Source organism: Neomonachus schauinslandi, chromosome 2, assembly GCF_002201575.2.
Source record: "Neomonachus schauinslandi chromosome 2, ASM220157v2, whole genome shotgun sequence".
In the NCBI taxonomy this organism is placed as follows: Eukaryota; Metazoa; Chordata; class Mammalia; order Carnivora; family Phocidae; genus Neomonachus; species Neomonachus schauinslandi.
Genome location: NC_058404.1, coordinates 100,584,809 through 100,610,478, shown reverse-complemented (window position 1 = coordinate 100,610,478; position 25,670 = coordinate 100,584,809). Strand labels below are relative to the sequence as shown.

The 25,670-nt window shown below is 38.2% G+C and overlaps 2 protein-coding genes across 3 annotated transcripts in view; one reads left to right on the top strand and one right to left on the bottom strand.

The window, feature by feature from the left end:
* Positions 1-6,081, bottom strand: part of NUDT6 (nudix hydrolase 6) — a 30,989-nt gene extending 24,908 nt beyond the window's left edge. Inside the window, exons 1-2 of the mRNA XM_021681476.1 lie at positions 5,819-6,081; positions 2,513-2,716 (exon numbers count right to left, since the gene is read on the bottom strand). Coding sequence (XP_021537151.1) covers positions 2,513-2,716; positions 5,819-6,053 — 439 coding nt within the window. The 5' untranslated portion in view covers positions 6,054-6,081. The remainder of the gene's footprint in view (positions 1-2,512; positions 2,717-5,818) is intronic.
* A 555-nt stretch (positions 6,082-6,636) lies between these two features.
* The window catches only part of SPATA5 (spermatogenesis associated 5), a 340,134-nt gene continuing 321,100 nt past the window's right edge, over positions 6,637-25,670 (top strand). The window contains exons 1-9 of one of the 2 annotated variants that reach the window (XM_021681475.1): positions 6,637-6,799; positions 7,273-7,275; positions 11,868-11,989; positions 13,233-13,390; positions 17,291-17,349; positions 17,953-18,597; positions 19,535-19,664; positions 20,144-20,200; positions 23,435-23,558. In XM_021681475.1, the coding sequence (XP_021537150.1) occupies positions 6,637-6,799; positions 7,273-7,275; positions 11,868-11,989; positions 13,233-13,390; positions 17,291-17,349; positions 17,953-18,597; positions 19,535-19,664; positions 20,144-20,200; positions 23,435-23,558 (1,461 nt within the window). The remainder of the gene's footprint in view (positions 6,800-7,272; positions 7,276-11,867; positions 11,990-13,232; positions 13,391-17,290; positions 17,350-17,952; positions 18,598-19,534; positions 19,665-20,143; positions 20,201-23,434; positions 23,559-25,670) is intronic. The other variant, XM_021681474.1, reaches the window with a different exon arrangement.

Genomic DNA, 25,670 nt, shown 5'->3' with positions numbered 1-25,670 from the left:
AGCTATCTAATCATTCAAGAAATATTTATTGAGTATCTACTTTATGCCAGACACTGTCTTTAACCTGACAACACAGTGGTGGGAAAGACAAAATACCTGCCTTCATGGAGTTTATATTATTGTGGGGGAAATTAAGTACATGATATAATTTCAGATTGTGGTGGGTGCTATATAGAAAAACAGACCTGGATAAAGGGACCATGAATGATGCAGGAGGATTGTATTTTAGACAGGAAGGTCAGGAGACTTTTGAGAAGATGTTGGAGCAGAAACTTCAGCTCTAAAGAGCTAGATAAACAAAGCCCTGGGAAAGAGTACTACAGGAAGACGAGCCAATAGGTGTGAAAGCTCTGAGGCAGACACAAGCTTGTTGTGTTTGAAGAACAGGAACAAAACCATAGCTCACTCCATTCCAGGGTAGGGAAGGAAAGATTTTTCCTCTAATACTTAGGTTCTGTGTCTAGGGCTGTGAACTGAACTGACCAAAGACAGATTAATGGAGGAAAAAAAGTATATATATTTTTTATTTATTTATTTATTATATTTACATGGCCTAGGGTGGTGATGGAAGAATTGATTAAAAGAACTGAAAATCCCCCAAAAGTGGTTAAGCCCAGGGGCATATGTACCATTTCAACAAAGAGCAATACATTATGGAGACATGATAAGACAAAAGAAAAAGAGGTTTGGGATAAGGAGGTAAATGGTGGAAAAATGACTAGGACATATACGGGGGAAATTAATGGAATACAAGAGTTATTTTAATAAGGTTTATTTGTACAGACTCGTCTTGGTGTCAACTCCCCATCTTCTATAAGAATGTCTCCTCTTCCTGGTACAAAAAATTTATGCCCTGCTTTTAGGGAAAAAAGGGGAGGCAGAGGACTCTTACTGTATCTAGTGTTTTTCAAGCTCAAAATAATCAATATACCATTGTGGTATATTTTGTGGTGGTATGTTCACCAGCCACACCTACCTTCTGCTGCTTATAACAATAAATGTCAATTACTTTCCCTTCACCTAAAAAACACTACACCTTTCCAGAAAATTTCTTACATGATTTCATTACCACCCCTAGTAGCCACTTCATATCCTAGTTATACTTCAAGACTTCAAGTTCCAGATCTCTCATTGCCTGAACTCCTATGGTATATCTTAACTATAATACATACTATTTAGTTATAAACAGGTGCTTCATAGTATACTCTTTATGCATATATTAACAATTCTGTAGTAATAACTGGATTTAAAAGTCTAATTTAAAACTCTAAACCAATGAATTAATAATTATCTGCATAACTTTCTAATGAAGTGTGAGGGTGCTATCAAATTACCAGTCTTTTGAAGTAGAGCTGAATGGAAATTTCTAACTGCCTCTACTTGTTACAAGGAGTGAGATCATGGATAGAGAAAACATTAGACATCCTTGAACAACTCCTTTTTAACCTCAAAGGTGCAAACTACCTTTAAAAACGCTTGTAAATTATATGAAGGCAAATAAAATTATTAAATTACTAGCTTATATATAATACTGCTTTCATTTAAGTCATAAGGACTTACTATTTCAGTTTCTTTTTTTTTTTTTTTTAAAGATTTTATTTATTTATTTGAGATAGAGAGAATGAGAGACAGAGAGCACGAGAGGGAAGAGGGCAGAGGGAGAAGCAGACCCCCTGCCGAGCAGGGAGCCCGATGCGGGACTTGATCCTGGGAGTCCAGGATCATGACCTGAGCCGAAGGCAGTTGCTTAACCAACTGAGCCACCCAGGCGCCCCTCAGTTTTTTTTTTTACCCCTGGTTCTCAAAGGATGGTTCAGGGACCAGCATTAACATTAGCAGTAGCAGCAGAGAATTTATTAGAAATGCAAATTTTCTGGCAACCCCCCACACCAACTGAATCAGAAACTCTTAGATGTGGGGCCCAGCAGTGGTGTTTTCAGCAAACCCTCCAGGTGATTTTGACACACTCTACAATTTGAGAACTCCAGTCTTAACCTAAAGCAAATCTCTCAAGACCATGTCTTTGAAGTTAATCAGCGGCTTGAAAAGTCCGTAATATACTTAAATTATGCTATCTTAAGCAACTGTTTGGCACCATAACTTAATGTAATTAAGAAGTAATGTCCAAATAAAAAATCTGCTTTGCTTTACCTTAAATTCAACCTAAAAATTATCTTTTATTTTACAAATTCACATAATTAGTACTAATATGTTTTACCATAATGATTTAGTCCCTGATCCCAATTCAGTGTTACCATTTGAGTACTGAAGTTCAAGCACCTATATAAAAGTGTTCAAAGGTATCCTCTGGAAAACTAAACACCAAACTTGTTTGGTGTGCTGCCCTCTGCTGATTCATAAGGCAAACTTCATCTATTTAAAGCACTCCTTAATAATCCCAAGGATTATTTTATCAAACTACTCATTACACATGAATAAACTATCACTTAGCTGTAAGAAAAAATTGGGTGAACCTCTAAAAGGTTAATTTTATTGTTAGTTTGAAACTGACCTGCAACTCCTACTTGATGTGTAGCATATCCTGGTAATCTGCTGGGTCCCTCTCCCAGCCACAGTGTCAGCGTGGATGAATCCGATTCTGCATGGTGAAAGCAGAAACCCAGGGAAGCAGCAGGGGCAATAAATCGGCTTTGGAGGATGGGAATATGCAGCCATACCGCTATCCTACCTTCTGATCTCCATCGTTGTACTGCAGCTAAAATGCAGATGAGGATAAAAATCTGTAAACATTTTCCAGTGAAACGAGTGGAAGATCTCAGGTATCACCTCTTCTAAAAAGCCATCCTAAAACATCCACCTCCCTTAGTAGTTAGCTTGGAAGCGATGGGGGAGGGGAATCCTAAAATGCTCTGTTCACATCAACAGCATGGGAACTATCATGTTTTATTGTAATTAGTACCTTGCTTATGTGATTTTTCCATCAGACTGAATTCCTTGAGAATAGAGTCAGTATATTCATATCACCTGACCACAATGCTTGGCACATAACTGGTGCTCAATATTTGTAGAATGAACAAAAAAACTCGATTTAAATAAAATACCATTTTAATGCTGTTCCTTTTAACATCCTTAGTTTTAATCTTTATAAATGACTATTATGAGCTTCCACTTACACTTTCTTTAAGAGTTCTGTTATAGTTTTTTTGGCTTATAAATTTCAAGGTGCTTAAAACTCTAACTTTGTTTTTAAACAACGTATACCAGTCCTAGAAAAAACTGAAAATATAATGAAGAAATCAAGACTTCATATCTTACTAGCATGCAGAGATAAAAATATAATTTTGACATTTTTCCATGAATATAATTTTGGAATTGACATCACACCATATATAATTTACAGCATATCTTTTACTACTTATTATAAACATTTTGCTATATCATTAAAATTTTTAATGAACATAAGTTTTTAATGACTGCATAATTTTCCTCAGATAGGTACACCAAAAGCTACTTAACCAACCTCTTACTCCTACTCTAAATACCAAGATGAATGTAGATTTTTCTGTTTTTGACTTCTGCAAATTCTCTTATTACTTAAGATTGAGCCAGAAGAAAAAGATTCTAACATTTGGTCCTTACTAAGTTCTAGACACTCTACATATATTATCTCATTACATTCTCACAACCTGAAAGGCAAGTATTATCGCCCCTAATTTATGGGTGAAGAATATTGCAGTCTTAGAGAAACTTCTCAGATCACTTTCTCCATCCATCACCTCACTTAATGTTTACAATAATCTTGCAAATTGTGTGCGTGTGTGGTGGTGGGAAGGTTTGATTATTTATTTAATGGTTAAATTTCTTTTCCTCCTCTTCTCTTCTCCAGCTGTGCAGTAAGTGACTCCCTCGTTAAGGACCCTGTTCTCTACCTCTTTAAAAGGCAGTGGGTCTAATACAGTGACAAACACATGGGGGCCTTTCATAAAAGCTTCTTGATTGGGGCTATGGAGTCAGATCCTTCTCACCCACCTCTTTCTCTGATTTAAATCCTTTTAAAATTGATGTACAATTACATAAAGTGAAGTACACAAATCTTAAGTGTACATTTAATGAGTTCTGACATATGCATACACTTAAGTAACACACTCCAATAAAGATTAAAGAACATTTCTATTACTTCAGAAAGTTCACATATCCTCCCTAGTCATTCTAATCAAGTGAAAAAGCTAGTTTGACTTAATAACAAAATTTGCACTAGCTCTTAGAGGCAGCATAATGCATTAAGAACAGATTCCAGAGCCAAGGGAAGTTACTTATCTCTCTGTGCCTCAGTACCATCACCTTTAAAATAAAGGTAACAGTATCTACCTCAGAGTTGTTATGAGGATTAAATGGATTAATATTTGTAAAGTTCTTAAAAGTGTTTAGCAATAGGAATTCATAAATGCAATAGAATGTTTTATTAAAACATTAAAATGTTATTAAAACATTAAAATGTTTATTAAAACTATAAAAAGTATATGGTACTACAGATTATAAATTAGTTTCCTATAATTTATCTTCGATCACATGTATCCAGTAAAGTAATTAGTGTTGGCATTATTCACGGACGCAACCTAAGAGGCAAATATTTTTAGTGGTGGTTTGCCTACTACCCAGCTGCACCTGTCAGAATCTGGGGTTGAAACCCGGATGTATGACTCTAAACCCAACCCTCATGCTTTGCCTGTCTTAAGAAAGTGCTTTAACCACCTGGCCACTGACATGTGACAAGTGTGTGCAATAAATATCTGTATCTTCCTATACTACACATAGGTAGATGTATTAGAGTATGAACATTGACTTGATTCTCCTACTGTTGATATTGTTGGAGTCAGCAATTATTCACAAGTAGGAGAGAAAATGCGGTGAAGAGATAGTTTGGGAAGGAGAATGATTAAAGAATGAAATAACTAGCTCAATTATATTTACATAGACCCTCACTTGCCTTATTAATAGCTCAATAGGATAAAGATTATCTGAAGTTTCCTTTTAGAGTGAGAGAATCTCTCCAAGGCTGAATTTCCGTGCTAGGCCTTCAATTCGAATAGAAGAACCATCAGGGGCAGTCTGAAAAACTCCCAACCAAATCACGGGCTTCTCTCAAACTGAAGGCTCCTCCATCCAAGCTTTCTTTCCTCTCTTTGGACTTAGGTTCAAGAAGAGTGGAGAGTTTTCTTATTGAAGACTGAAACCGCCCACTACCCTCCCTTGTTAACCATAAAAGACTTGTTTTGTCTCTAGCAAACTCTAGTTCTTGATGCGTCAGCCTGACCCAATTTGTGTACAAAAATGACCACTTAGTATCTCTCTAGTCCACTCATTGTCCACCACCTGTATAGTTCTGTCTCGGGCAAAGTGCCCCGCAGAACTAAGGCCCGGTAAATGATAGTAAATAATATTAACATTACTGAGCGTTAAGTATGTGGCAGAGACCGTGATACGCACTTTATATGCATTACCCAACTTAACCCTCAGCAATCCTTTGCGATACTAACCGGTTTTATGGTAGGGGAAATGGTAGTTTACAGAACTTGCCGAAGGTCACATATTTGGTCCTTACTAAGAAAGTGCAGCAGAAACTCGGGCTGCCGATCTCAAAGTCTGGGATAGTTACTATTTCACCCAACCGCCCCAGAAACCTCCCAGCAAGGGACACAAGAACGAAAGGGGGCTAAATTGGTATGGGTCACACCTGCCCTCTCTCCCTAGGGCTCGGTACTTGATTCGCGGAGAGCGTGTCAGGTGAACAGGGGCCCCGGTTACTTCATTAGAAAGGCTCCGGAGGCAGGGAACCCCTCGGCCCTGGCACACTTGCCCTGCAAGCCCCTCTGGAATGAGGCGGCGTCCAGGCGGTCCAGCGCGCCGAGCCGCGCAAGGCGCACCGAGACGCCCCCGAATCTGTCCAGCTCTCCCCGCAGCTCTTCCGCTCCGACAGGAGGGTTCCACTTGCAACCCGGACCGCCGGAAGCCCCGTGGTGCCCCAAGAGCCTTGCGCTGCAGGTTCGCAGGAGCACTGCGCGCCAAAAACGCCCGCTTGCTAGTGGCGGCATTTACGCGTCCGCGTCCCACCACTCGCTCGGCCCCTAAATTAACCTTCCTTTGAGTTCCAGAGCAGAGGTATCTACCGTAAATTTTAGAAGAGTGCCACCCATTCTTCTCGAAGTTGCGCTGTTACCACTTTTTTTTTTTTTTTTTTTTTTAAGCGCTGTACTGAAGTGACCGCGAAGTCCTGTTCACCAGCTCCTCTCAGGAATTTGCCCGGTTCCAGGAAAGCCGGAGAGAAACTTTTCCACCACTTTCTTTTTCTAGTTTAAGTCAACAGACGTTTGTTCAGGGATGGGATGGGAAAGGCGGGCAGAGATGATAAAAAAAAATCCTGTCTTTCAGGAATTTACAATCTAAATGATCTTGTGTCCACGTAATCCGTCTTCCTTTGCAAAAGTCAGAACCTCTTCTTCCAAGATGGCGGGTTCTGAAAATGCTCGGGTCTCCCTTTTTCTACTGCGCTCCACTTGGGGGATTACGGCACAGGGCGGAGTCTCGCTGACTTCTGCCCCGGAAGTTTTTCTTCCCCAGAACCGAGCACGTTGGGAGCCGGTTTTGCTGTGGCTTTTCCTAGACTGCCTCCTGATCATGTCTTCCAAGAAGAACAGAAAACGGCTGAACCGAAGCGCAGAGAATGGTTCAACCTCGCCCTCTTCTGCTTCCTCTCCTTCGGGGCCCTCTGCTCCTTCTGCTGGGCCAGGCACGGCGGCAGCGGCCGGGATTCTGGTGGTGACCAACTTCTTAGAAAAGGGTAAAGAGTTCTGGGTGGGAGACCTGAGGCCGAGGCGGCGCAACCTGAGAAGAACGTAGACCTAGCGATGTCGCCTTTAAGGTGCAGAGGCTTTTGAGAATTGGGCGAGACCCAGGTGTGAGAGTGGCACACAAGTTTGTACACCCGAAGCCGTGCCTGCATTGGAGAAGTTAGACAGAAGAGGCTTCACCGTGGATTAAGTCATTTACTTTTGTAAATTGTTTTGAATTTATAAGTTGCACTTGAAACGACTTTGTCTCGTTTAAGATTAATGACATATTTAACTGTAACATTGCTTAAAGGTAGCGAGCATGGGATATATATACCAGAAAACTAAACAGTGAAGATGTGGATACATCCTTCCTAAGAGATATCGCTGTGTCTCTAAGAATGAAAGGCTTTAGGGTTTTTTCTTCTACTACACAGGTTCTGAAAGTTAATAACAGCTACCAGTTACATAGTATTGTTATCAGTAGGTTGGGTATGTCACATATCTCCTTTAACCTTAATAGAAGACCTGGAAGATGGGAATGTATTATTATGCCCATTTCACAGAGAAAGAATAGTTAATGTAATTGGCTCCAGGTTCCACAGGTACTAAGTGGCAGGAGGTACTTAGCTTTAAAGCCCTTATTCTAGATCAGAGCTCCCTTGAGTTAGGAGAACGGATTTATCGGAAAAGTTCATTGGTAAAGCTTCTGTGTGTTGAAGCTGTGTTACAGCTTTGGAAAAAATGGAACACCAGTAAACTGGTGGCAAGAATTTTATGTCTAATGCACAACCTAATGACAGTCTTAGAGTTAACACAGTGTTTTCAGTTTCATCTAGGGATCAGAGGATAACTTGTTCTGTCCTGAATATACGATCTCTTTTTCAATTGGATCCTTCCCTTGAAATTTAAACCTGCTGATTTCTCTTACATCTTAAATCAAAACAAAAGTTCCACATTTTCTTCTTACCACCACCCTCTCTGTTTCCATCCTTTCATTGCCAAGTTTCTTTCTTTCTTTTTTTTTTAAGATTTTATTTTTAAGTAATCTCCCAACGTTGGACTTGAACTCAAAACCTTGAGATCAAGAGTCGCATGCTCTACTGACTGAGCCAGCCAGGTGTAGCTCATTGCCAAGTTTCGTAAATGGAGTAGTCTCTGTCTGTTCATCTGTCACCTACTCCTTAGCCTATTTAAGTTTTGACATCTATCCCATCATTCTATGGAAACTGTCCCTGTCATGGTCACTGATCATCTCCATGTTGATAAATACAATGGACAGTTTTTCTTTACTTCCCTTACTTGACCTCTCAGCAACTTCTGGCATTGTCTACCATTTCGTTTTTCTTAAAACACTTTAATTTTGGGGCGTGACTGGGTGGCTCAGTATGTTAAGCGTCTGCCTTCGGCTCAGGTCATGATCCCAGGGTCCTGGGATCAAGCCCCTCGTGGGGCCCCCTGCTCAGTGGGAAATCTGCTTCTCTCTCCCCCTGTGCCCCTCCGCCCGGGTCATACTCTTTCTCTCTATCACTCACTCTCTCTTGCTTCTCAAATAAATAAACAGAATCTTAAAAAACAAACAAACCACACTTTAATTTTTGGCAATGTGCCATTAAACTTTCCTAGTTTTTCTCCATCCTTTTGTTGGTAGGTAGATTTTCAGTTTCCTTTGCAGGCTCATTTTCTACTTTGCTGCCAAATGGCTAAGTGCCTCAATTCTTAGTCCTAAAACCCTCTTTTTCTCTGTATAAATCTTTCTTTGGCAAGTTCATCCAATGTCCAGAGTTTTCCATCTATACTTTCATCATTTTCGAATTTATATTTATAATTTATACTATTTCTGAGTCTTGGTTCAGGTGCCTTCTAGGCCAATACTACTCAAATTCTGTAGGGAAAGTTTTTTAAAATATGATATGTTGGGGCACCTGGGTGGCTCAGTTGGTTAAGCGGCTGCCTTCGGCTCGGATCATGATCCTAGGGTCCTGGGATCGAGCCCCGCATCGGGCTCTCTGCTCCTCAGGGATCCTGCTTCGCCCTCTCCCTCTGCCCCTCCTCCAGCTTGTACTCTCGCTCGCTCACTCTCTCTCAAAAAAAAAAAAAAAATATATATATATATATATATGTCACAGCTTGGCACTGTTGTAAAATACAATAAAAACAAATTACTAGAAAAATAATTTAAAAATAGAAATTTTTATTGGATTCAAGAGATGTAGGATTACTCTGTCCAATTGTAATAAAAGCTACTAAACCCTTATTTGCTGTACTTATCCCATCATGAACCAGTAACAAATAGTTTGCTGACCACACTTTGTATAGCATTGTGCTAAGACTATACTTTCAGGGATCATTTCTATAGTTTGTATAGCATTGTGCTGTATATCTTTTCTTGGATTTTTCTTTCTTTTTTTAACATTTTATTTTTTTAAAAGATTTATTTGCTTAGAGAGAAAATGAACGAGCTGCTGCTTGCTATAGCCTACTGCCCTGGGAGGTCTTGATCTTCTTACATGGCCCCTTCTTGTCTCCTGCCATTTTACCTGTACTCTTTTCTAAGATGCACAATGCTGCCTTCTGTCCAGTACTTCTCTGTACAAGCTGTTCTCTTTGCCAAGAATTATCTTTTTTTTCCTCTTTGTTTAGTTAATTCCTACTCTTCCTTTGGACTGAATTTAAACTTACTTCCTTGGAGAAGCATTCTCTGTTTCTTCCAGATTAGATTCCACATAATAGGCTTTCTCAGCACTCTTAGTCATTCTTACATTGTAGTAGTCTTAGCTTACAATTACACAGTTATTCAGTGATTGTTTAATAACTCTCTCATCCTATTAGATTATAAGCTCTGTGAGGCCAAGGACTATCCACTTCTGTTCACTTTGTATCCCTAGTGCCTAACATATTATTTGCCATGTAGTGGGATGTTAATGTGGGATAATAAATGTTTGGATGAACAAATGAAGAGTGGGTGGTTGTTTGAAATTACCTTTACTAATCTGGCACATGAAGTGCTCAATAAATGTATAGTTAATTAATGGGGAGAGTGGATGTTGAGATGTATTTTTAAAGTACAATATTGGAGGAATGAGGACTGGTGAAAGGAATTGTGTGGAGTACAGCTTGAGTAGATTTGAATGCTGTAAGAGAACGCATGGAGATGTTTTAGGAAATAAGGTCAGTGGATGAGAATTTGAACGTGATCTTCATAGGGAGGAAGTGGAGGTATTTAGAGAACTTGTGATTTGTCAAATCCTGGTGCATGGTGAATGTGCAGGATAGGATGGAAGGAAGAGAAGAAGAAAACCTAGAATATTGCCAAGGACTGAATACACCTGTGAGGTACTTATCAAGAGGGAAGGGTAATTCATGGGTTTAGGAAGAAAGAAGTGGCAGAAACAACCTTATGAGGTCACAAAAAGGATGCTTTGCTGTTATTGATGAGTATGCTATGTAAGAGACCTAATGCTCATAGGAAAGTTGAATTTCTTTTCAGCCTCATTATGAAATATGCTTATTCTATAAATGCTCAGTACTGTTAATCTTAGCTCCATGAGATGCTTTGTTTTTCTAGATTTATTCAGCTGATGACAGAAGGAAAATACATATGTTGGGTAGTTATTTTGTAATGGCAAAAATAATTAAATCAGACATGGTTTTGCTTTCATTGACTTTGTTCTTTTAAATTACAAAATATCTGTGTTTTTTTTATTATGCTATGTTAATCACCATACAGTACATCATTAGTTTTTGATGTAGTGTTCCATGATTCATTGTTTGCGTATAACACCCAGTGCTCCATGCGGAACGTGCCCTCTTTAATACCCATCACCAGGCTAACCCATCCCCCCACCCCCTCCCCTCTAGAACCCTCAGTTTGTTTCCTGGAGTCCATAGTCTCTCATGGTTCGTCTGCCCCTCCAATTTCCCCCCCTTCATTTTTCCCTTCCTGCTATCTTCTTTTTTTTTTTTTTTAACATATAATGTATTATTTGTTTCAGAGGTACAAGTCTGTGATTCAACAGTCTTACACAATTCACAGTGCTCTTTTTTTATTATTAAGGAACACTAATGTTAGAGAAGTATGATTATGGTATATGTGTCTAATAATAAATTTTATAACAAAGTTTGTGATGGGTTAAAATTTCATGTCTCATGGATTTTGTGCTGAAAAGAAAAGTAGTTGTAGTCATCTACTATGTTCATTGATTTCGTGGATATCTGTTATGCAACTTCTATATTTGATGCACTACTAGGCATTGGAGATACAGAGATGAATTTGACCCAGTTTGTGCCCAAAGCAGCATATGGTTTAGGAGAAAGTCAGACTGTAAAACGAATGTATATTATGATGATAAATGCTAGTATCTGGCAGCATAGGGTGCTGGAAGAAGCAGAGGAAGGACCAAATGTGGACCTTGAGGAGGTGAGGGGGCAGGGTGGACATGTTAGCATATCATTTTCAGAGGTGTTGCCAGCTGGGCTGACTTCTTGTCCCCTTCCTTGGCCAGAAGTTGAAAACAGTAATGGTCATTTTAGTCAGTGTGTTGCTTACCTAAGGAATAAGACCTGTGCTATTACTATCTTACTCATGTATTCTTGGCATTAGAAAAGAAAAATATCTGACTGGTATCCTGTAGATCAGAAGTGGAAATGTAATTTAACCCTCCAGAGCTAAATGCCAGTACCCCAGCTCAAGTCTTTGAATACCAGTAGTCAACTCAACTAGAATCTGTAGTACAAAAGGTTACTATGCAAGTATGAGAAGCCTATTTCATCTATGTTCAGTTTTTAAAGAAATTAGAGATTATTTTTCTTAAAAGATGAAAACTAATACCTAGCCCATAAGACATCTTTTTTTAGTTAGCACTCGTATTGTCAGTCAGTGGACCCTCAAAAAGATTTGGTTTTAAGTCTTTTTGTTAAAAAAAAAAAATAAGGATTGGAACTGTGGTTTCTCTAGGGTATGGTAAGTGCATTCATGTGGTTATATGGAGAGAGGATTTTTATTTACTCCAAAAGAAAGCAGGCTTTAACTTCAGCTATAAAATAGTATGAAAATAATTTTCTTTCCCTTTTTGGTAGATGACAAACTTCCTAAAACATTCCAGAATTCCCTTGTTCAACTTGGACTCAACACTATGAAATCTGCAAATATATGTATAGGTCGACCAGTGTTGCTTACCAGTTTGGATGGAAAACAAGAGGTAAGAGTCTTTTTCATTTCCTTAGTTTAGAAAGATTTGAGGGCGCCTGGGTGGCTCAGATGGTTAGGCATCTGCCTTTGGCTCAGGTCATGATCCCAGGGTCCTGGGATCGAGTCCCGCATCAGGCTCCCTGCTAGGCGGGAGCCTGCTTCTCCCTCTGCCTCTGCCTCTCTCTCTCTCTGTCTCTCTGACTCTCATGAATAAATAAATAAAACATTAAAAAAAAAAAGAGAGATTTGAGATGTTTTTATTTTAATTTTCAACAAAGCAGTAGTAAATGAAAAACTATATTTTAAAAGATCCTCCCATCTATATAAACTTTTCCTTCCTTTGATGTCTATGACTATACTGGGAATAGTAGCCCCTAAATGTCATAATGTAGAGAGAGGCCTTTCTTCCGGAGGTAGTGACACACACAGTATCAGCCCTACCCCCCTCAGTCTGTTACATTTTTTTCACAGAAATGCTGTTTGGGAATATGAAAGTCATCTCTTTTGTGTACAAATATTTGATTGCCCTCCCTGTTTTCAGCTGTTTTTTCTTGCTGCTATTCATCATACTTGAGGCTGGAAGCCCAGAACCTTTCCTGGTTCTGCCCTGCTTCTGGCCTCTGCTTCTGACGTTTTTTCTGCTGCTTCATTAGCCGGGGTCCTCTCATCCAGCGGGGTCCACCGAAAATGATTTGAAATCTGTTATGTGCTGATGGCACACCGCTCATTCTTTTCATTATTCTTAAAAAGAAAAAAAGAGTCCTTTGCTGTGTCTTGTGGAAGACTACAAATGTATGAGCTCAGCCCACTATTTGGAACTGGAAGTCTTTGCTTCTCTCCCTTAACATTTAAGTCTGATGTGATCCAGGTTCTCATGAAGCTCTTGTGCCAGGTCCTTCACTATTTCCTGGATGTAGTTTATGCTCCAGGCTGGATTACCTTACAGTTAGTTTGTCTTTAGTATTTTTTCCTCTTTTCTTCTTATTACATGTTAATGCCTTTGTCTCTTTTCCTAAATTACCTTTCAAATCTTCAAATCATTTTCACTGTGGGATCATTCCTAATCTTCACAAGAAGATATAATATTTATCTTAAAAGTTTTTTCTCTAACTTCTCAGATTGTAACTCCTTGGGTTAAGGACTGTGTTTTGCAGATCCATATGCTTAGCTGTGCTTAGTTTTCTGCTTTATAAATTAATGATACTCTATGAATATTTATTTTCTCATATTTTAATTTCCTGTGTTCTGGGCAGGTCTATACGGCCTGGCCTGTGGCAGGATTTCCTGGAGGTAAGGTTGGCCTGAGTGAAATGGCACAGAAGAATGTGGGCGTGAAGGTTGGTGATGCCATCCAAGTCCAGCCATTGTTGGGTGCTGTGCTACAGGCTGAGGAAATGGACCTGGCACTCAGGTTTGGCTCTTTTCTTTGGTGACAGTCTGGATCAGTGCTGCCCAGTAGAAATAGAACAAGAGTCACAAATGTGAACCACATATGTAATTTTGCATTTTCTGGTAGTCACATTTAAGAATGAAAATGAAATTGGTGAACTATTTCATTTAATATTTAATTTAATCATTAAATATTATTTAATATTTAACTTATATTTATATAATATTATATTAATATTAATTTATAAAATTCTAACTTATAATAACTATAAAAAACTATTAATAAGATACTTTTCAAACTAAGTCTTGAAAATCCAGTGTGTATGTTATACTTGTAGTGCATCTCAGTTTGGACTAGCCACATTTAAGCTCTTGATAGCCACACGTGGCGAGTGGCTAGTGGTCTACTCTATTAGACAGCACAAGCTAGATGAGTCCACCTAAGGTATGAACTAGAGACTCTCTAATGTCCTGTGGTTAGAGTATGCCCTGATATTTTAGGTGAGAGGAATTAGTATTGGTGTATATTTAACAATAGTTTTCATCTTGTTTTACAGTGTAATCAGGGCTGTTGTAAAGGAGGGAGCAGAGTACTGTGAATAGGCAAGAAAGTTTTAATCAAGACTGTTACAGGGGTGCCGGCTGGCTCAGTCGGTTAAGTGTCCACCTCTTGGTTTCAGCTCAGGTTGTGATCTCATGGGTCATGAGATTGAGCCCCTCACCCTCCCACAGGCTCTGCCGCTCAGTGGGGAGTCCACTTGAAGATTCTCTCCTGCCCCTCCCCTGACTCATGCATGTGCTTACGCTCTCTTTCTCTCTCTCAAATAAATAACTTTAAAAAAAAAAAAAGGACTTCAGGCAAAGTACCCAATTATATATTTTAACTCGTTGATTATTCAGTCTAATAAAAGTTATTTTTATCAGACTTTGAAATAGTCCCTTACCAAAGACTAATTGAATGACCTTATCAATACAGTTAACGTTTATCACTGATTCTCTTGGATACTCTGTATCTAATAGGATTGTAACTCAGTTTGCATATGCAAGTCTTACCAAAATTTGTTTACAAAAATCATTTTTTGATACTTTAATACTAGCTTACTAACAGTTTTGGGGGTGTGTTTATATGCAAGAATCACAAAACATTTAACAATCATTAACTTGATTTTATTTATTTTTTAAAATATTTTATTTATTTGAGAGAGAGTGCGCGCCAGTGCGTGCGCAGAAGCAGGGGGGAGGGGCAAAGGCAGAGGGAGAAGCAGGCTTCCCGCCGAGCAGGGAGCCGAGTTCGGGGCTGGATCCCAGGACCCTGGGATCATGACCTGAACCGAAGGCAGACGTTTAACGACTGAGCCACTCAGGTGCCCCTCATTAGCTTGATTTTATTATGTTTTTGTCTCTGTTGCTACTTTTGTAGATTACAGGCTTGAGCTTCATCATATTTTTTTTTTTTTTTATAAACCAGGAAACTTTTTTCAGAGGAATTAATAACATTTTAACTAACAATATAATAAAAGGAAGAGAGAAAAGAGAACTCAACATGTGTTGTGCACCAGCACACACATGCACACACACTTTTCCCCTCTTCTCTCATTTAATCCTCCTGCAAGGTGCCCATATTGTCCCTTTCTTAAAGATGAGGAAATGGGCTCGGTGAGTTAGGTAGTAGTTCTACTCAGATTAAACAGTATTAATCGTTAGACTGTTCTGAGACAGTGCTACAGGTTGCAGTCATCAGTTGACCAGATTTTTTGATGATCTAACTAGTGTGACCTCTTGAGGGAACAGCAGTCTTAGGTGATAACGATTGTCTACTATAGAGAAACTGTATGTTTTAAATGGAAGCTTGGTTTTTAAAATTTTACTAAAAAAAAATCTTGTGTTTTGAATGTGGCAGCAGAGCTTAGATAAGAAACTTAATTTCCAATCAGAAAAATCAGTAATTTTATCCTGATTAAATCCTTCAGTTGCTTCTGAGTTTTATTAGTAAGGTTAGGGCTCCTTCTAGTGGAAGTGATTTTATCTGCACCCATTCTTTTTTTAAAAGCAAAACTCAGTATTTTTACTCTTCTTACACATATTTGTAAGTATCTTCTATTCAGAATTTAATAAATAGGAATGATTTAAGTAAGTATAACTGGTTTCACAGTTCTATAGACAGAAGTGAATTTAAGCATTTAAGGAGCTACAGCTTCCTACATAGTCTATATATACCTTTGATTTGAAATTTCCTTCTTGTCTATTTTTCTCTCTCTCCTTTATATGAATATGCCGTCAGTTTTCATTATTAGCGGCAAGTATGTGCTATAAAGTTGCTGTGAACACTATATTAGCAAATACCGAACCATTGCTGCTACGTTTATATTAAATGTATATTTAACATATATTATTTACAATATATACTAATATTAATATATTTAGTGCATATTTAATATACAAATATGTATATCTTATATACATTATAATCTTAAAGCAACTAATTCTGATAGATTTTGTCTTCTTTATTTTATAAAAGAGAAGCAGTAGTTCATAAGTGTTATGTGACTTGCCTGAGGCCACCTCACTAAGAGATGTCAGAGTTGGGATTCAAATCTCCAGCTGGCATAAGACCTGGGACTTTTTGCTGTACACTGCACTGCCTCCTACTGTCTCCACTCTCCATCCTCTTGTTACCTCTGAGAGAATTGAAACAAGAGTACTTTCTCACCCTCAGCTAGGAAAGTGTTTAGCAACTTGAATTTTTTTGCCTGTTCTATGCATGTCTATGACGAGGAAAGCTCTGCTAGTATTGATTTTAGGGTTACAAATAAATTTTAGCAAGTAGGTGAATCTGCAAATAATGAAGTTGACTCTATTGGTTTTGTTTTTTGCTGATACAGTATTTGGAGTACAAGGCTTATATTTGGACCAGATGGGTCTGCTAATATACCTCTTCCTGAGCTAAACTATTGCTTCTCCACTGATCTCTGGCAGAGCTCTCAACTGTGGGCCTCCTCTGCTGGTATGGGCTACTTGCATGTGGGGAAGAAGGAAAAATGCACATATTCTGAGAACTCTCCAAGGACGTGTCTCTTTACAAGTGTAATGATTTTTAGATATACCTACTTCCTGTACTCAAGCAACCTTCTAGGAAGACAGTCATTAGTAGAAGAAGGGGTTCTCATTTTTCCTTTTCTGGAGAAAGGTCCTTTCTCCAGAATTAAATTCCATTACACTATTACTCTCCTTTTTTCTTATTTCTACTTTTTCAGGTACTATCCTATAAAGGACTTAATTTTCCTGAAAGTTAATCTATGAATTATAGAAAGGGAATGAAGTAAGCTATTAATAAAAGCCTTTCTCCAAGCTAGGCAGTTTCAGAAATGGAATGATTAATTCAGGCCAGTGTTTTTCAAATGTTTTTGGCTATGACACACAATAAAAAATACATTTCATTGTGATTCAGTGTATGCATACATCCACAGTTACAGGGCACATATGCACTCACATGTGTATAGCTGTAAACATGAGTATATAGAGGTGTGTGTGTGTAAGATGTGTATGTATAAGAAAGTAATGCTTTTCTAAGCAGTATTTTCCCTTTCTATGTGTGATATACTTTGACATTTTGTATTCTATCAAAAAAAAAAAATGCTGGATGGGATTGACTGAAATGATTTCATGATCCACTAATGTATAGTACTCAATATTTTGAAGAACATTAATTTAAGTCATTAGGACACCAAATTGCAAATGATATTTTCATGGCTATTAGAAGTATCTGAGAAGCACAAATCATTCCCAAATTGTATAAACCATTTCCAGTTTGTAAATTATTCTTTTGACTAGGTCTGTATTACAGCCATGTACATGTAATTTTATATTACATTTAGTTTCTGGTGTACTTAATGCTGATTTCTATTTCCCCCACCCTTTACAGTGACAAAAATGTGGATATTAATAAAGAACAACTGACTGGTTGTCTTCTGAGAAAATTAGGTGAGGCATATATTTTAAATAGTTTTTTAAATTGTAAGAAGCAAGGTAGCAGTAAATAAAGTAATGTGTCTTTGAGGTCTTGTATAGATCATAATTTTCTTCAACATAATATGGAGAGTGGTCTTCTCAATGAATTAATGTTCTTTTGGGATAGGAATTTTTTTCTCCCTAATTAATTGGCAGTTGAGCATTGGAGAGAATATATGACTTATCTGTGGACAAAGTCAGTGGGACAACTGAGACTTTTAACCCTTGAGCTCTTCTCCAGTGAGAAATGTTACCTTGGAGTACTAGTTAGGTGTGCCATTTTAGGTTCGTTTATTATTGGATGTGGAATGTCAAGTTATTTGTTGATACAGTTGATAGAATCCTAGATGTATTGAGTGTGGAGAATTGTAAAGAATTATCTTGTCCTTCTATCTCCAGATAGTGCTCTATCAAATGGGAATTGTTTCTTTTACGGCAATTATTTTATTAATACTCTTATCTTTGATTTAGTCTTTTCAGTCAGATGGTTCTGTTAATAGATGGAATAAATTGCTGTTTAAACATGAAATGGGTGAAAAGTTATGCTAACACATATATTTAAAAATTATTTTCTAGATGGCAAGATTGTTTTACCGGGGAACTTTCTGTATTGTACATTCTATGGACGACCATGCAAATTGCAAGTGTTGGAAGTGAAAGGGACAGATGGCAAGATATTGAGAAGGCCTCAGAATGACTCTGACATTGATGCCAAGGGAATGGCCTATGAACAGTCCAGCATAGAAACCAGTACCCTGGATGTATCCCTACAACTAAGCCAGTTAGATCTGGAAGAGCCTCGGGACCCAACATCAAGCAGTACTCCTTGCAAACCAGTAGATGACAGAATGATAAATAAAGCTAGTGACATTTTGTCGGATGTTACACAGAGTCCTGGGGACAGCAGCGGACTTGGACTAGGGGAAGTCACAGGACTTAAATGTAGTTTTGAGTCAGCCAGAGGAAGAAATGAGCAACTTGTCAATGAAGAGAGATTGCTAAAGTCAGCATGTGTGGGAACAAAGTGCAACACTGATATTTTTTATTTTATTTCTTCAACAACAAGAGTCAATTTTACAAACATTTGTACAAATTCAAAAGAGCAAGACAACCAATTCAAAGTAACTTATGACATGATAGGAGGCTTAAGTAGTCAGCTGAAAGCAATTAGAGAGATTATTGAATTGCCTCTCAAACAGCCTGAACTTTTCAAGAGTTATGGTATGATTTCTTCACTGTATTGCACCAAAAGTATTAAATTCAAATTAAAAAACAGTTGGCTCATTCCACTTATATAATAATTGCTCATCCTCTTTTCTTGTTTTTCTTTCCTGAGTGGTAGGTATGGTAGGAGGTGTGAGTTGGTTTGGGAGATGCCAGTTAAGTGAGCCTTTTTCCATGCTTGATCTTTTTAGGTTGTAATGTGAGGTAGTTGCAGCCTTCCACAGTTGTTTGTATTGGAACTAGAATTAGTATCTTGTCATTCTAGATCAGCTGTAATGACCAAAGAAGTAAACCAAACATTCGAATATGTTAGATAAAACTTCTTTGTTAGAAAATATAATTGTGTGCAGTCTCTTTGCATTGAAGCAAGTGGTTAAGGGAGTGATTGGCTCCTAGGAAACTCAGGGCTTCCTCTGTGTGGTAACTGCCCAGATCCTCTGTATTTGGTGCCTACCATCTCTTTCCCTGCCTTTTCATTTTTCACGAATCTTTATATATGTAAAGATTATATATATAAAATATATGAACCCTTTGACATTTTGCTAGTAATGGTTATATAGTCTAAGATGGCTAGTTGGATGAAAATTAGGATTTATGGCTTGCTCTGGGTGCCCTTGTTCTTGTCTGAGCTTTGTGTTCTGATCATTGAGCTGTGCTGTGTGGGATGGGGCATGGCAATTGTGTGGCTGGTGTCCAGCCAGTTTTTTACCAGTGTGCCTGGCCTGTCTATAGAGAGAGAGAAAGTCATTGCTGGAGATCAGTGTTTGGGCCAGTTAGTACATTATGGGGGGAGGGGGCAGGGGCAGAAGGTCCGACTCTTACTTTAGTTTTGTGATACAAGGTAAATTTATATTTTATAACTCATATTTGCAGTCATATGACAACACAAGAACCTAATAATGCTGAATCCATTTTTCTCTTCTTTTTCTTCTAGGAATTCCCCCACCTAGAGGAGTGTTACTCTATGGACCTCCAGGTACTGGAAAGACAATGATTGCCAGGGCGGTTGCTAATGAAGTTGGAGCCTATGTTTCTGTAATTAATGGTCCTGATATTATAAGCAAGTAGGTGCATAATTTAATAGAATAAACAGTGTTATTAAATACTTGTTAAAAGTGATTTTTAAAGGGCGCCTGGGTGGCTCAGTTGGTTAAGCGACTGCCTTCGGCTCAGGTCATGATCCTGGAGTCCCGGGATCGAGTCCCGCATCGGGCTCCCTGCTCAGCGGGGAGTCTGCTTCTCCCTCTGACCCTCCCCCCTCTCATGTGCTCTCTCTCTCCTCTCATCCTCTCTCAAATAAATAAAATCTTAAAAAAAAAAAAGTGATTTTTAAAAATGACTGCATAGCATTCTGTCTGGATATTTCATCTGTTGAAATACTTCAAATTTGCTTTTAATTGTGTATACAAATTAAGTTTGGAAAATAATTTTTGAAAGTAATTTTAAGTATTCTGGAAGTATTTGAAAAGTTAGATGAGCTTTTATAGACAAAACTTTAAAAACACTTAAGAGTTGATCCTTAAATGTATTTTATTTGTTACAGATTCTATGGGGAGACAGAAGCAAGGTTACGGCAGATATTTGCTGAAGCCACTCTACGGTATTTACATTTAGATGTTTGTAATTAGTAGTCAAGACTATGTTAATCAAAGTAGAGTTACTAACACTTTAAATGAAACATGAAAGAAAACCTCAAAAATAATACTGATAGCACTAGAAATGATTGTAAATCTAATGAAATTGTATTTAATCTGTTTTTATCTAATATTGTTTTGGAAGTTTGATCAATGAGTTATTGAATTACATAAAGTAGAACGAAGACAGTGTTGTATAAGTCATATGATTTTACTTGAGCATATATATTTATGATTTTCTTTCTTTAGAGTACCTATAGTACTTAGGCATATCCAGTTTGTATTATAGTAGCCCTTTATGCTTAAAACTTTTATTATGGTTTGCTTCAAAGGGACAAATCTTTTGCTCTTTAAAAACAATTTTTATTGATTATTCCTCAGTTTAGACTACCATATTACATTGCAATGAGTATAAGAGTGTGGCCTATAACTTGGTCTAATATATTCATAATAAGGCTGTGTCCCTACCATTGTTTTGGTATTTAACCTATCATAATTCAGCTCTCATCAAAAGAACTTTCATTTTTTTTAAAGATTTTATTTATTTATTTGAGATAGAGCGAGAGCGAGAGAGAGCGAGAGAACATGAGTGTAAGGAAAGGGGGAGGGGCAGAGGGAGAAGCAGGCTGTCCACTGAGCAGGGACCCCGACATGGGGATCGATCTCAAGACTCTGGGATCATGACCTGAGCTGAAGGCAGATGCTCAACTGACCAAGCCACCCAGGCACCCCCAAAGAACTTTCATTTTTAACGTTTTTTTTCCCAGAGATAGCGGATGAAATAAGGTAGTCCCTTATAAAGTTGGTAGTTCCAATACTGAAAATTTGAGAACCAGTGGTATACTGTATTGTGTAGTGTGTTTTCATTTTGTTTTGTTCCTGGCAGTTGAAGCTTTCTATTGCGAGAGAATTCACACCTTTTTATGGGAGAACTGATCACCTTGAAAGTTTTTTTTAATAGGCCAAAAAAAAAAAGAGAGAGCACATTTGGAACTTCTGTACCTTGGACTTTACACCTGCTCCAGGGGACATCTCTGGCCTCAGATTCTGAATTGATGCAATCATAACAATTTACTGGGTATTAGCGGGCAAGGTCTGTTTGGGCATAGACTCATCTCATGAGCAGTAGACTATTCTTTTTTTTTTTTTAAGATTTTATTTATTTATTTGAGAGAGAGAGAGAGCACATGGGGGGGGGGAGGGTCAGAGGGAGAAGCAGACTCCCCGCCAAGCAGGGAGCCCGATGCGGTACTCGATCCCGGGACTCCAGGATCATGACCTGAGCCGAAGGCAGTCGCTTAACCAACTGAGCCACCCAGGCGCCCTAGACTATTCTTAATAGTCTGCTTTTTATTGAATTCAGATTTGCTAGAATGTGATGAATTAATAATTTGGGTTAGAATTAATGTAAGGTTTTTCAGTTTAACATCCTGTTATCTTTGTCTTTAATATTATTAACTGAGTCCTAAATTTGATACATTGCATTTCTTTTTTTAATTAAGTTTTTATTTTAATTCCAGTATAGTTTACACTGTTGTATTAGTTTCAGATGTACAACATAATGATTCAACAATTTCATATATCCGCCTGTGCTCTTCGTGACAATTGCCCTCCTTAATCCCCATCACCTATTTCACCCTTCCCTCTGGTAACCATCAGTTTTTTCTCTATAGTTAAGAGTCTGTCTTTTGGTTTCTCTCTCTTTTTTCCCCTTTGCTCATTTGTTTTCTTTCTTTCTTTCTTTTTTTTAAGATTTTATTTATTTGTTTGACAGAGACACAGTGAGAGAGGGAACAAAGCAGGGGAGTGGGAGAGAGACAAGCTGGCTTCCCGCCGAGCAGAGAGCCTGAAATGGGGCTCGATCCCAGGACCCTGGGATCATGACCTGAGCCAAAGGCAGACGTTTAAGACTGAGCCACCCAGGCGCCCCTCATTTGTTTTATTTTTTAAATTCAACAGATAATCATATGAATTTTGTCTTTTACTTATTTCACTTAGCATTATACTTTCTAGGTCCATCCATGTTATTGCAAATGGCAAGATTTCATTCTTTTATATGGCTGAATAATATTCCATTGTGTAGATATACCACATCTTTATTCATTTATCAGTTGATGGACACCTGGGCTGCTTTCATAATTTGGCTATTGTAAATAACGTTGCTGTAAACATAGGGGTGCATATCCCTTTGAATTAGTGTTTTTGTATTTTTTGGGTAAATACCCAGTAGTGCAATTGCTGGGTCGTAAAGTAGTTATATTTTTAACTTTTTGAGGAACCTCCTCAGTGGCTGCACCAGTTTGCATTCCCACCAACAGTGCATGAGGGTTCCTTTTCCTCCACATCCTCACCTACACTTGTTTCTTGTGTCGTTGCTTTCAGCCATTCTGACAGCTGTGAGGTGATATCTCATTGTAGTTTTGATTTGCATTTTCCTGATAAGTGATGTTGAGCATCTTTGCATGTGTCTGTTAGTCATCTTTTATCTTCTTTGGAGAAATGTCTGTCTGTGTTTCTGTCCATTTTCAGTTGGATTATTTGTTTTTTGGGTGTTAGGTGTATCAGTTCTTTATACATTTTGGATAGTAACTCTTTACCGGATCTGTCATTTGCAAATATCTTCTTCCATCTAGTTTTGTTGATTGTTTGCTTTGCTGTGCAGGAGCTTTTTATTTGATGTAGACCCAGTAGTTTATTTTTGCTTTTATTTCCCTTGCCTCAGGAGATATACCTAAAAAAATGTTTCTATGGCTGATATCAGAGAAATTACTGCCTGTGTGCTCTCTTCTAGGATTTTTATAGTTTCAGGTCTCACATTTAGGTTTTTAATCCATTTTGAATTTTTGTATATGGTTCAGTTTCATTCTTTTGCATGTGCATTTCAATTAAAAACTTAAAAGTATTCAGTTTTAATTGAAATACAATAAATCAGGGGTGCCTGGGTGGCTCAGTTGGTTAAGCAGCTGCTTTCAGCTCAGGTCATGATCCCAGGGTCCTGGGATCGAGCCCCGCGTCGGGCTCCCTGCTCAGCAGGGAGCCTGCTTCTCCTTCTCCCTCTGCCTCCCTCTCTGCCTACTTGTGCTCTCTCTATCTCTCTGTCAAATAAATAAATAAAATATTTTAAAAAAAAAGAAATACAATAAATCAAATTTAAAAATCAGGTGTATATTAGAGAATTCATTTTACTTGTTTGTTTTTAGGCACCCATCAATTATTTTTATTGATGAGCTGGATGCACTTTGTCCTAAGAGAGAAGGGGCTCAGAATGAAGTGGAAAAGAGAGTGGTAGCGTCACTCTTAACACTGATGGATGGTATTGGTTCAGTAAGTATAGCACCAGTATCGATTCTGTGTAGGAAAGGGTTGACTCCTAATAATATGTATGTAGTAGCAAAAAGTATCAAATATGTCTGAGTTTTGCGGTATTCTAGGATAGGGAAAAATATTAAAAACTAAAGGAAAGACCCATAAAATAATTTTCTTCAGCAGATAGTAACTTCTAGGAGGGTATACTGCCATGTTTTTCTAGCATATAAAATAATATACAATGATGGATTTCTTTCGTAGTAAATGGTATTAACTTAAAAGCCTGAAGCATAAATCAGTAAGGTTCAGATCAATAAGAAATTTCGTAAGTCTTATTTGCTCATGTAAAAATTGATTCTTTTGGGGCTTTAAGTTTAACAAGTGAAAGGAAAGTAAGAATAATGGAAAATATGTACAACATTTAAAAATAATTACCCATGTTACCAGTTTCTCTGATAGGGCATAGGGCATACACTCGCATATTAATAAAAACTACGTGTTGATTATGAAAGGAAGATTCATAGGAGTGTGACAAGAATGAAGAAAAATTCTCTCAGACCCCTGACAGCCATTTACCAGATACATTTCTTTCTTTTTTTTTTTTTTTTTATTTATTATTTATTTTGACAGAGAGAGAGAGACACAGCGAGAGAGGGGAACACAAGCAGGGGGAGCGGGAGAGGGAGAAGCAGGCCTCCCGCGGAGCAGGGAGCCCGATGCGGGGCTCGATCCCAGGACCCTGGGATCACGACCTGAGCCGAAGGCAGACGCTTAACGACTGAGCCACCCAGGCGCCCCCCAGATACATTTCTTATGCAGGATTGTAAATAATTCATTTTTTTAGAGTTATAATATGTTAGAACCAAAGGAAATTTTAGAAATCATGTAGTCCCAAACCCTCCTTTCTTTGCGCATTAAAAAACTGGATAGTTGGAACTTTCTGGTTTTTACTACCTATTGGTAGAAACTAAACATGTGAAAATAATGTGAAGGTTGGGTTTTAAGTCTCCATTATTTGCTAACATGTGTTACAGTTTTTTAAAAAAAACTTATTTTAGAGAAAGAGCATGAGCGCTTGTGAGCGCATGTGTGCAGGTGGGGGGAGGGGCTGAGGGAGAGAGAATGTTAAGCAGACTCCCCACTGAGCGTGGAGCCCAGCATGAGGCTCAGTTCCACAACCCATGAGATCATGACCTGAGGCGAAATCAAGAGTCAGACACTCAACTGACTGAGCCACCCAGGAGCCCCATGTGTTACAATTTTAAGAGTAACAGAAGACTTGATACCTGAGGGGAGGCTGGATGACCACCTGGTTCTTAGTCTTGGTGCAGTAACTTGGTGTGATTATGTCCCAGGTTTGGTTCTCAGCCTTTAAAATTGGAGAATTCAATGATGCTAGTATGTTGGGGGTGGCAGGGCTCTGAGGACTGCACCACAGTAACAATACTCACAAGAGACATACATTAAACTGGGATGCCAGTTTGTCTATTTACAGTAAGTAGAATCATTAAGCTGACCAAGTATCTTTGTTTATGGATGACTCTTTCCACCTTGAAGGCTAATATGAATGGAGAGCTGTATTACAATTAGAAGAGTTCTGGTGAGTATGAAATCAGATGGAAGGCTTTGTTTTAGAGGATCTTAATTACTACATCATTGCTGCCTCTTTCTCTGCTGCTGGGATAGGTCTGCTGTGGACTTGTGTTTTTGCCCATGGGCAGGACTGGAAGCCTGTGACATGGATGTTTTAGTATGAAAATGCTTAAGGGCCTGTATTTGTCTTCTAAATTCATAATTCATAGATTTATTGTAATCCATGCATTTTCTGTTGGCACAGCCAGTATAAGTGAATAGGTTTGAGTTTCCTTACTTTGAATCGCGTGTCAGTTAAGCTTGTCTCTGTGAGATTATACATGGGTCATCAGAATAAAATCTTGGATAGCTTTCACAGATGGCTGATCATTATCTTAGTTCTTTATAATTTGTTGTTCCAAATTTCATTCCTATGTGAAAAATTCATATGTATTCAAGGGTGGCTGATACTCAGGTGTTGGTTATATCATCTGTATTTCTCGGAATTTAAACATTTATCAGAATAAAAAAGTACAGTCCATATATGAATAAGATTTC